This window comes from Oncorhynchus kisutch, linkage group LG27 (genome assembly GCF_002021735.2).
Source record: "Oncorhynchus kisutch isolate 150728-3 linkage group LG27, Okis_V2, whole genome shotgun sequence".
Taxonomy (NCBI): domain Eukaryota; kingdom Metazoa; phylum Chordata; class Actinopteri; order Salmoniformes; family Salmonidae; genus Oncorhynchus; species Oncorhynchus kisutch.
The window spans coordinates 31,839,706-31,851,705 of NC_034200.2; the positions used below are offsets into that span (position 1 = coordinate 31,839,706).

Below are 12,000 nucleotides of genomic sequence, written 5' to 3' on the forward strand. Positions count from 1 at the left end.
TCAGTTTACCTTTTTCAATTCAGTTTACCTTTTTCAATTCAGTTTACCTTTTTCAATTCAGTTTACCTTTTTCAATTCAGTTTACCTTTTTCAATTCAGTTTACCTTTCCCAATTCAGTTTACCTTTCTCAATTCCCTAAAATTAAATCCACATAGAGTATTATGTTATGAACAGGCAGTTGTTCGGGACACCCTGCCTTTGTCCGAGGGTTCACATGCTTTTCCTCATTGGTCGGCAGGTAAAGAACACAGCTGCCAATGTACTCAGGGAAACATGGCTCATCTACAAACACACTAAGTTGGTCAAGAAGATCGATCACGCCAAGGTGCGGAAACACCAGCGCAAGTTTCTACAGGCCATCCATCAGTAAGTGTTGTTTCCCAAAGATCATGAATCCATCGTTAGCATGTCTGAAGCCTACGTGGACACATAGTTGTTTTTACCACCTGTTGTTAAATACATGTTATTATCTTTATTGCTCTTTGTTGTAGAGCTAGTAACAGTAGTAGTGGTTTTAGTTGCACTGCTAACAGTATTTTTGTGGAGATGTGCATCAGTGGAGGCTGCTGAGGGGAGGACAGCTCATAATAATGGCTGGAATGGAGTCAATGGAATGGTATCAACCGCATGGAAACCACGTGTTTGATGTATTTGATACCATTCCATTGACTCTATTCCAGACATTATTATGAGCCGTCCTCCCCTCAGCAGCCTCCACTCTTGTGTTTTCTTAACAGCACTCTCAGTCAGCGGAGTCACTGGTGGTCTTTGTTATAATGTCCTTCCTTTCCTACTCTCAGCCATTTCCTGTGACAATATTCTGTGTTTGGGTTAGCTAGATGTGTTATTTAGTTGTGTACTAAAACACTAACACGCACACACACTGGATACCGCACCTAACAAATGCTATGTACACACACACACACACCCTGTAATGTAATGTTCCTCCTCCCCCTGCCCTTCCCCTCCTCAACCCTTACCCTGTGCTTACAGTGAGAAGTGTAATGGTTCACTTGTTTCGTGGATGTTGTGGGGTTTAAAACTTTGTACTGTGTTCTGTTTTTGTTTTGCTCTATCACTGCAGAGCTCAGAAGTAAGTTGAGTCTTCTATGTTCCTCCTGTTTCCTCGACATTCTCCCTCTCCATGTCTTCGTTTTGACATGCATGAACCTTCAAATGCTGGATGCTGGTTGTTTTGGTTTTCTTTCAATGTTCCATTTACCCCCATCCTCTGAATGGAATGACAAAAAGCATCCACATTACCACTGATGATGACATGGTAGTGGGGTGTCTGAAGAAAGTCAGAGGCATCTGGCAGTATGAGCTTGTTGGGGCTTGTTGGCTAGGCCGGAGTCCATTCATCAATGAAGTCACCATCTATGATGTTACCATGATTAATATAGAAACAATATGTCGGCTATATTAACCTGCATTGGCAGACCCATCCTTGCTCCTGATTTTGTGGTTAACACTTCTCTCAAGGGTTTGAAAAGTCTGTTTTTGTTTTGAGGTATTTTATTTATTTTGTATTGCCATCAACACTCAGACATATCAGACACTCACAATAAAGAACACAACTGCAGTGGCCTAGTATCTTAACTCACCCTAGCAGGAAGTACCCTGGAAACCAGCTTTAGGGTCATTTTTGTACCCAACTCTGATGCCTTTCCTTCACAGATGCTATATAGGAAAGAACGGGCCTTGCTGGTAGCCTCTAGTTAGATGAAGCTGAAAACAGAGCCTTTGCTGTGATGTCCTCATTTGCACATCAATGAATGTCCTTGCCTCAGAATTAGCACTTTGGGGAACTTTCTGCCTGCCTCAAGTCACCAGGATGTCGATCCATTTTGATTTATTTGGTTATTTTACCTTTATTTAACCAGGTAGGCTAGTTGAGAACAAGTTCTCATTTACAAGATAAAGCAAAGCAGTTCGACACATACAACAACACAGAGTTACACATGGAATAAACAAACATACAGTCAATAATACAGTAGGAAAAAAAGTATATAGACAGTGTGTGTAAATGAGGTAAGATAAGGGAGGTAAGGCAATAAAATAGGCCATAGTGGCGAGGTAATTATGATATAGCAATTAAACACTGGAGTGATAGATGTGTAGAAGATGAATGTGCAAGTAGAGATACTGGGGTGCAAAGGAGCAAAATAAATAAATAGAGTATGGGGATGAGGTAGTTGGATGGGCTATTTACAGATGGCCTATGTACAGGTGCAATGATCTGTGAGCTGCTCTGACCCATTTGATTGATTGGTGTGATGTCATCACTGACGTCATTACTTTAAACCAATGCACAAATATCCTCCCAAGGTATTTAAATATTCATTGAAAGTGATTAAAAAAAAATGTTTAAGCTTTATTTACCTAATCCGATATAAGTAATCACTTTTCCAAGGGCGACCAGATCAAGAATGCAGATGCGGTGTTTAGGAAGTGTAGTACAGTACATAAATATCATAAATCAGTCATTTAAAGTACACTTTTTTCAGTGTTTTATCGACCAATGTCATAGAAATGTGCCACTGGTATAGATACTGTAAGTCACATTCACAGGGTATGGCCCTTCCCTCACATACACCCTCCACACCATAAGTGCACAGCACTCTCAAGTCACTGCAAGCTCACCCTATGACTGACGTTTCTCTGACGGCCTGCCACTGAGCTAGCTGTAAGGGTGTGACAGCTGGGAGCACACATAAAGGAATGTCACCTGTATGAAAGGCTCTATTTTTGATAATATTTACATTTATTGTATTTTTTATTGGGGGGGGGGGGGGGTATTTTGTTTGGACTTTTATTTGACTCATAGATTTTTTTGCGTTTTTGCATGTATTGGTTTGGCGATGATCAGGATTGGGAATGCTTGTATATGCATGCAGGCTGCTCTCTCTCCTCAACGTCCTACCAGAGAGAGTTCTTCTGACAAACATGTGTTGCTCTTCCCCCCTCCACCTTGATGACCCACCAACCTACCAACCCCCTGCCTTTGCCCCCTATCCTCACTCTCTACCCTCTCCACCTCCCTGCCTCTGCCCCCTATCCCCACTCTCTACCCTCTCCACCTCCCCTGCCTCCTATCCCCACTCTCTACCCTCTCCACCTCCCCTGCCTCCTATCCCCACTCTCTACACTCTCCACCTCCCCTGCCTCCTATCCCCACTCTCTACACTCTCCACCTCCCCTGCCTCCTATCCCCACTCTCTACCCCCCCCTGCCTCCTATCCCCACTCTCTACCCCCCCTGCCTCCTATCCCCACTCTCTACCCCCCCTGCCTCCTATCCCCACTCTCTACCCCCCCTGCCTCTGCCTCCTATCCCCACTCTTTAACTTCTCCACCTCCCCTGCCTCCTATCCCCACTCTCTACCCCCCTGCCTCTGCCTCCTATCCCCACTCTCTACCCTCTCCACCTTCCCTGCCTCCTATCCCCACTCTCTACCCCCCCCCCCTGCCTCCTATCCCCACTCTCTACCCTCTTCACCCCCCCTGCCTCTGCCCAGACTGCGCAGTGTGAAGATGGAGCAGAGGAAACTCAATGATCAGGCCAACACGCTAGTAGACCTGGCTAAGGTAAGAAGACCCAGATATACAGGCCCCGATCCAGGCCACTGCCCTGGCTTATAAAGGCCATGCGGCAGGGTTTTTCAAAGGTTTGCAGCTGGACGCCGGCCGCAGCATTGATGTGTGTGGTTTGCACTCCAGGTTTCTATTTTAAAATGTTCAGAAGCTGGTGCTTTAATGTGTGTTTGCACTGCCAGACCCCCACCGGTCTCTCTTTACCTGCGGTTAAAGCAGTCTGTCTTTGCTTAGGGAATAGAGCATTGGATAGCCATGTAAATAACACCTAAACTCTTTGATGTTCGTTATTCACCTTCTCGGTAGTAGTCATTAGTAGGCTGTTTAGTTGAACAGACAGCAGGGCTTTGTTGGTCCGTGAAGTCGTTTGTAGATTATCCCCTAAGTTTGACTCGGCTAATGACAGATATATGATGATGAAAAATGACCAATTAGCTCAGAGAAATGAATTCTCTTGTTAACTTAATTGAGGGGCTAGAATCCTGTGGTATTAGTCAGCATCCTGACAAGACATCCTTGATCCTGAATTGTCCTGCTATTATGACCAGTGGAATATAAGGAGGTAGAACACTTCCAAAACACAAACTGTATTATTGTGGGGGCGACAGCCCCTAACAGTATATGCATTGGTTGAAGCGCAATGTTAAAATTTAATCTCCCTACCATAATATCTATGCCAATATGACACCAAAGTCGATGAAAATTCACAAATCAATTTGACTGGAGGGACACAACAAAACTCTTGTCATGAGCTGTTCTGAGTACCACATACCGTATTTTTAAAAGACAATGTCTTGCCCCGAACGACAGCGTCCACAAAGTGACCATTAGACTTTCCAGCATTTGGACTGAATAAGTTTGTAGGGTTAACAGTTTTGATTAAATGTATAATTTATCGCTCTCATGTGCTCATTTATGTCCATTAACAACCAACTATGTTCTACCCTTTTCTAGCATTTCTGACTATGCTAACATCTTTTCAGCCAAATATCAGTTCTGAAATAGGACTAAAGGTTAGTTCCACAACATAGGTTGTGCAGCGCTAGCAGCTAGCTAATGTAACAGTAGTCCGTCCCCTCTGCACACAGACAACAGTCACCCACGAAGCATCGTTACCCATAGCTCCACAGAAGTCGCGGCCCTTGCAGAGCAAGGGGAACCACTACTTCAAGGTCTCAGAGCTAGTGACGTCACCGATCGAACCGCTATTAGCGCGCACCACCGCTAACTAGCTAGCCATTTCACATCGGTCACACTAACACCACTTGGATGAGAGGCAAGCTACAAGGAAAGGAAGCTAGCTATACATGGCTAAAGCCATCTGTGCAAACTGTTGGCCTTGGCACTTACATGCAATCACAGCACAAACAAATAAGCACAATTTAGATAGCTGCCATTGCCAGTTAGCCAACTACCAATAGCCAGTAATGTTAGCTAGCTAGCTACAAGCCAACAAGGCTGTAACTTTAACTGTATGGACAGTTAGCGATGCACCGGCACAACAATATCTCCCACATTCTTCCACAAAGCACAGTTCATAGTCAACACTAAACTTTGGGAAACTGCCATGCTGCTAATGTATAATACATGCAATGAGTATTGCTAATCTAATGTTAACGTTACTCCATACACTAGTCAACCTGGATTGCTTAGCTAGCTAACGTTACAGCCCTTACCTTATGCCTTTATTCAGTACACTCCCTCCTCTGTCAATGCAATTTTCTTAATGTCATTATAATCCAAATTTGCGCTGACTGACTAACACAGTGTCAAGTTACTTTTCAATGTAGCTAGGGGGTGGGGGTGCACCCAAGTCAAACAACACCAACATACAGTAATTGCTTGCTTGCATGACCTTTGGGCAATCAAAAGAAAATGCCATGCTTGTTAACTTGGTTAGCTATGTGACTGTTTTCAACACATCCACTGTTTTCAACTTTTTTCCTTCTTTTTTGTAACCAAGCAAGACAAATAAACGTTCAATCAGTACTGAGTGAATGAACAACAACAAAAAGCTTCCTGTCATCACCAGACTGTCCATTTAAATAGTGTCAAGATAATGCGTCATGACAGGGTTCGTAGAGTACGCGTTAACGTCACCGCCATGGGATCTGAAGGTCCCGGCCCACGCACAGTGTTAGGTGGCTCTTATTAAAAGAGCATCGTTGAGTGGCAATGGCCAGGGACTGTGGTGTGGGTATTATTGCGCACGTCTTGACAATAGTGTGTGAATACGGCCCGTAATTCAGGGCGTTGTGAGCATCTGCAGGAACATCTCCCCCTTGTGACACTTTTGATATTCTCGATTTCCCTTGATTGTCTATGCGATTTAAAATGTGGGTCAAAAGAAAAGGGATACAAAACTATTATCTGAGTTTTTCGGGGGCGAAGCACACTGTCTACCGGTGTCCTAACTAGCTAGCTAGCTACCGGTGTTGCCCCCACCTCCCACCTGCTGTGTAATAGAGTCCTAATTTTTTATATTATCCATATTGACTTAAATGGGTTTCTGGTTTTTCGCTTCCCTCTGGAAAATCTGCTGCTAATATTAAATAAATAATCATAACTACATTATTTCTGTTGCCGTTTGTCATTATTGTGTATTTTTTACTTTACTTCTATTGCTGTGTTATGCTGTATAATAATGTTGCATAATCACCTTCCAGTGTAAAAAAACTAAAAATACAGTTTAATTTATTTAGTTCAAAAGCTGTGGTGATATTGATAAGAAAAGATCCCTACCAATTAGTTTTTTCCCTAGTTGCTACCCCTTCTAACCCAGATAGTTATCTTTCCTGTCAACTCTCATATTGACATCAATAGATTCAAATTCCAGTTAGTTGTTTACTCTAGCATGATTTATTTATTAATTCATTTGTTCATTATTATTACCTCTTAAGGAGTTCTAATATTCACCATATAGTGATAATGATACCATACAGAATTTACATGCATATGCTTTGAGAGCAATTTATGGCAAGTGTCAAACGACTACATTTCATATACAGAATAAATAGACTTAGCATATAACATAATAGATCCATCACCTCGTCTCTCTTCTCCTCCTCCTGCAGACCCAGAACGTGATGTATGACCTGGTGTCGGAGCTGCAGGAGCGTAGCGAGGAACTTGACAAGCGGATCGGCATGCTAGAGGAAAAGCTGGACTCGGTGACGGGCAGCCTACAGGCTCTGCCCTGTCTCATCTCCCAAGCCATAAACCAGCAGCAGCAGGAATTCCTGGACGGCTTCCTGCACCGCTTCCGGCCCACCTCACTGGGCTCAGAGCGCTCCGAACGTTCCGAGCGTTCCTGGACCTCCACCGCCCGCCGGCGTCGCTCGCCCTCAACGGCGCCGCACACCTCCTCTGACAGTGGCTAGCCCCCCCCCCCCTCGGAACCGCCCAAAACGACCCTAAACCGCACTACCCCCTATGACAACCCATAACATTCCCTTAACCCCCAAAAACCCTCTACGTCACATCCAAAAACCAACACCTCTATGACTGAACTTCCAGCGTGGGACTGAACTAGAAACTGCTCCAATGCAAACCATTAAAAACTTTGACACATTCACTAAACAACAACCTAAACGACTTAAACCGAGGCAAGTAGAGATATGGTTTATGTTTTAGCCATTGTATGGCTGTTCAAGTTAGCTTTTTTTGTAAAAGCCCTTGTATAGTTAAACTGACTGAGTTTAGGGTTGCTGGGGTGAGAGCTGGCTATCACACCGGAGCGTCCTTAACCCAGTGAGGAGTGGGGGTGGGGGGGATAGGGGTTGTCCCTCCGTGGAAGGTCTGCCTGGACTTGCCTGGCCTGGTTAGATCAGTCTACGGGGTCCGAGGAGGATAGATGACACCTTTGTCCACACGGAGGGACACATCAAACTGGTGGACTTCCCTTTTACAAGACAAGAGTCATGGTTTTTCCCCGTAAGCCACGGTGACTGTTTAAGAGGGCCTCTGAAAGCTCTGACGTCAGTTCATTGTTGAATTTCACTTAGGGTGAGGGGGGGGGGGGGTCACACAAAAGGAGAGCAAGGGGAATGCACATGACATTACTACTGAGTAGGAAAATGTACACGAATGCCAATTTCAAAGTTTCCGTTTCCTTGTTCTTACCAAGGGAAAGTTGAGAGCGACTATCTTTTTTAGTTACATATTGACATGTGATTTTTCAGTGCCTGAATGTACAAATAGTAGAGGGTTATTTAATTACTAATTTCAGAGCAAGTTTTTTACGATGTTAACACTGAATACAAGCATTGCATTCCTTTTTCAGATACATTCCTCTTCAAAAACTCATAGAAATTGTCTTAATGTAATGCATAACATTGCCTCCATTACACAATATCTCTTAATGTAATGCATAACATTTTTATTTTATTTTTACTTATGCTAACCACTAAAAATGGAATAGGTCAGAAAGAGAGAGTGAGAGAGAGAAAAAAAGAGAGAATGTTGTTGAGGGAGAGAGTTCACATCCAGCTCGATGCTGCGCACTCATACTCACACAAAACTATGAAATGTAGTCTACCTTTTCCATATACTCTTACAAAAAAGGGTTTCAAAAGGGTTCTACAGCTGTCCCCATTGGATAACCCTTTTTGCTCCCAGGTAGAACCCTTTCCACAGAGGGTTCTACATGGAACCCAAAAGGGTTCTACCTGGGAGCAAAAAGGGTTTATCAAAGGGTTATTCTATGGGGACAGCCAAAGAACCCTTTTAGGTTCTAGATAGCACTTTTTTTTCTAAGAGTGTACAAATCAGAGCTTCCACAGGTATTCAGATAATGGCATTGCTTGAAGTCTGCTGTGAAACGGTGACCGGCACACAATACCGACCGAACTGAGAAACCAACCCTGTCCCTTGCATGGTTCTGTGCAAAAATGACGATGGAGCAAAACCTTTTGGATGGCTTGACGATTTGCATTTAGATTTATGTTACTTTTGTTGTTGTTACTTTGATTTCTTTCTTTGGCGGGGGACCTAGGATTTCTAGAGTTGAAAAGCTAGAGAGTTGCAGTCATCTGTTACAGTATAACAAATGCATTGCCTGTCTGAAATTGGCGTGAAGAAAAATCTCTCCAAAAATAAATCCTGAAAGAATACAAATAAAGTACTTAGCTACTTGGATGGCTAGAGACAGTAAACTAGTTCACAGTACCACAAGGTGTCCAAATGACGTATTACCTTGACATCCTTCAAAAGGGTAATGGATCTCCCATTTAAGAAATGATAAGTGAACGTTATCAATCAAGAAAACAGCATTACGATATGACTTACGTAAGGAGAACAAACCTTATCAGAAAGTCAGTTAGACATGTTGTAGTCTGTCGTCCACCAAACAGTCGACCAAGTCTGTACCTGTAAGCATCCACTAGCGGTCAGGCTGTCCAGAGAGAGAGCTCTTGGTTTAATAACATGTTCAGCTTGCTGTGAAAGGGACTTAATCAAGCATGACTCTTCACTGCCCCTCTACACACTAACCATCCACTCCAACTGAGGGATATCACTCCATTACGGTATAGTCAGGGGTGGACTGGGACCAGAAATCGTCTCTGCTATTTCTAACACAACGGCCCTTGAGGCCCCCATTATAAGCCAGATAATTGTCATTTTGCACAGAAAACGAAGTTGGACAGGCCCACTGTGCTAAAAATGGACCAGTCCACCTGGCAAGTCCGCCACTGCTTATAGTCTCTCTTTAAAATCAGCTTTTACACCTTTGATTTGATTGGAGGGTTACTCGATTGTGCTCTCACCTGTTCCAGGCATACCAGCGTTAACCTCTTCATATGTTTGAGATTTAACTGTCATCACAAAAAAAAAGCTCCATACCTAATTATATGTTTTACTATATTTTTGTTCCAACAACCATTTTGATGGTAGGAAAATGTGGTCAAAAAATGGGGGAACCCCCGTGTCCCTCTTCAGATTGCATTTAGTGCATGATACTTAGTATAGCACCAGTAAACAGACATCACAGGTGCTTGAATGTCCTCTCCAGAGTGTGGAAGTACTTCAGCTGGCAGAGAGGAAGCAAAGAAAGAGAGAGAGAGAGAGAGATTAGAGCCATACCTCATTTACTGACAGATGTCCGTTTTGCCCCATGGGGTTTAGAAGCAGCAAGAGTGGGTGTCCCGCGAATATGACCTCATTGTGGATGTCACAGAACAAATGGGACAAATGTAATAACGAAGGGGCAGATGCAGCGGGGCGCAACTTTCAGGACATTACAGAAATATAAATAGAAAAGTAATGTATAGAGAGGGTATTGCTCTCTGTATTTCACATTATGATAGAGAATGTCAGTTCTAGACATCATATTTCTTTATGACATGCCCCAGGGTTTTTCTAAACGTTAACTGCCCAAACATCATTCCAATAGCTGTTACAGCAAAATAGAGTCCTCCTTTTATGAAAATAGTCCTTGCCAAAAATGCCACAATTTTTCAAAGAGAGAGAGGGAAATTCATATCAATATGCTGATAATATCTGGTGAGGAAAATAATCTGAATACAATCATTCTTACTTCTATCTAAAAGAACAGGCAAAGCTGGCATCTGATTGTGTTTAGACTAGATAAAACAGGATGAAAACTAAGTAATGTATACCATTGTTATGTGTACACTGCCACAGAATGCATTTGTAGTAGCGGAATAAACCAATTTTAATGGCTGGCATTCGGTGATGGTATGTTCTCTGTACGTGTTGTGATTTCTTTTGCAGGTGACAGTTGTACCAAAAAGAGGAGAACGTCTGGTCATTAAATACTATCTTCAGCTATGATTTCGCTCTCCATTTTTTGTCGTCAAGGGGATAGCTAATATTTTGACTTTAAGTACTGTAAATACATGTAGGTTAAACAAGTAGGTGCAACTGATCAACCTCACTTCCTCTGCAACCACACCTACAGCAGGGCCTACATTCAGTACCTCAGATTCCTTTTTGACTGTATAGATAGAATAAGGTATCATAACACAATTTCATGTGGTAAATGTAACTGGGTGTGATTTTGGCATCAGTTCTGAGTAATAATGGCATTTCTTGAAGTTTGCTGGGAGACAGTGACCGGCACATGATAACGACCGAACTGAGAAACCAACCCTGTCCCTTGCATGGTTCTGTGCAAAAATGACGATGGAGCAATACCTTTTGGATGGCTTGACGATTTGCATTTAGATTTATGTCACTTTATTTTATTTTATTTTTTTACTTCGATTTCTTTTTTATTAGGAACCTCCGTAAATCCTACTACAGTATTTTACAGTTTCTCCAACTTTTCATGAGCAATTTTCTTTTTGAGGGGAGCCTCCAGGAGCAGAGCAACTGGAACATACTGTGCCAAGTGCAGACAGAGAGCCAGAATGGCCCCGTGTAAGCAACTTGCGCTACTCCCATAAATAAACACTGTGGAAGGGAACGTCCTAAAACGTGATCACAAAGTCCTTATTGATAGAAACATAAACAAAGTGTTCTGGGGGACATCCGACATCTTAGGCCCAGTTCCAAGGTAAACTATGAGCTGTCGTCACAAATGCAAGGTTACGGGGCCACACCCATTAATGTACGGGCCCGGCTTAACGAGGCTATTTATGTCCACATGTATAAAATGATCCTTTCGACGCTAATTATACAGAGTGGCCGATGGGAGAAATTATGACACACCTCTTTTCCAATAAGTGTCACCCATCTGTATGATGTAACCCTCACCGAGAACTTGGAGTGTGAAAAGGTCCCTATGGGATGTCAGCGCTGGCAGAGGGAGACATTTATTCAATTATGTTCCCACTGCCTCTCCCTGTCTGCCCCGGAGGTTACTACCAGCTGCAATATGCTAATGCTGCTCCAATCACTTTCGGCTAATGTGGTTGGGCATACACTTGGGGATATCAAAGAGGATAGGAATTGATCCACATTTTCAGCCTTTTTTTCAATGGACAGTGGTGAGGAGAAGAGGGAGGAGTATAGGGGCTTTCTGTGGAGATGTTTCTTGGAGAGAGAGTCTCCCATTTCTACATCCATCATCCTGCTCACCCGGAGAAGGTCTGAGGGAAACAGGATGAAATGTTACAAATTAGCTTGTCTGTCTGTGGCAGGCTGCTGTGGCTTCTCTGCTTAATTTAGCTGTGAAGAGAGAGACGCCCATTCAGGCGCCCCGAGCCATGAGTCAGGACCTGATCCGTGAAGCAGTGTGTGCCTATGCGTGTGTGTTGAACATGTCCTCCATCTCACACGATCACTTCAACCAAGGCTATAAATTCAGATCTATGATCATATCTCACTTCTCGTTCAGAAAGCCTCGCATAAAATGTTTTCAATTTTGCAAATTGGTTTTCAGAACATGTCCATCTACGGTAATATCGAACACTGACATCACTAGGCAACACTCTGACATCCCAT

General features: G+C 43.2%; 1 protein-coding gene across 2 annotated transcripts in view; it reads left to right on the forward strand.

The window, feature by feature from the left end:
• Positions 1 to 10,383, forward strand: part of LOC109872205 (small conductance calcium-activated potassium channel protein 2) — a 51,527-nt gene extending 41,144 nt beyond the window's left edge. The window contains exons 7-10 of one of the 2 annotated variants that reach the window (XM_031807169.1): positions 240 to 367; positions 1,086 to 1,094; positions 3,519 to 3,588; positions 6,669 to 10,383. In XM_031807169.1, the coding sequence (XP_031663029.1) occupies positions 240 to 367; positions 1,086 to 1,094; positions 3,519 to 3,588; positions 6,669 to 6,974 (513 nt within the window). In that variant the 3' untranslated portion in view covers positions 6,975 to 10,383. The remainder of the gene's footprint in view (positions 1 to 239; positions 368 to 1,085; positions 1,095 to 3,518; positions 3,589 to 6,668) is intronic. The other variant, XM_031807170.1, reaches the window with a different exon arrangement.
• The last annotated feature ends 1,617 nt before the right edge of the window (positions 10,384 to 12,000 follow it).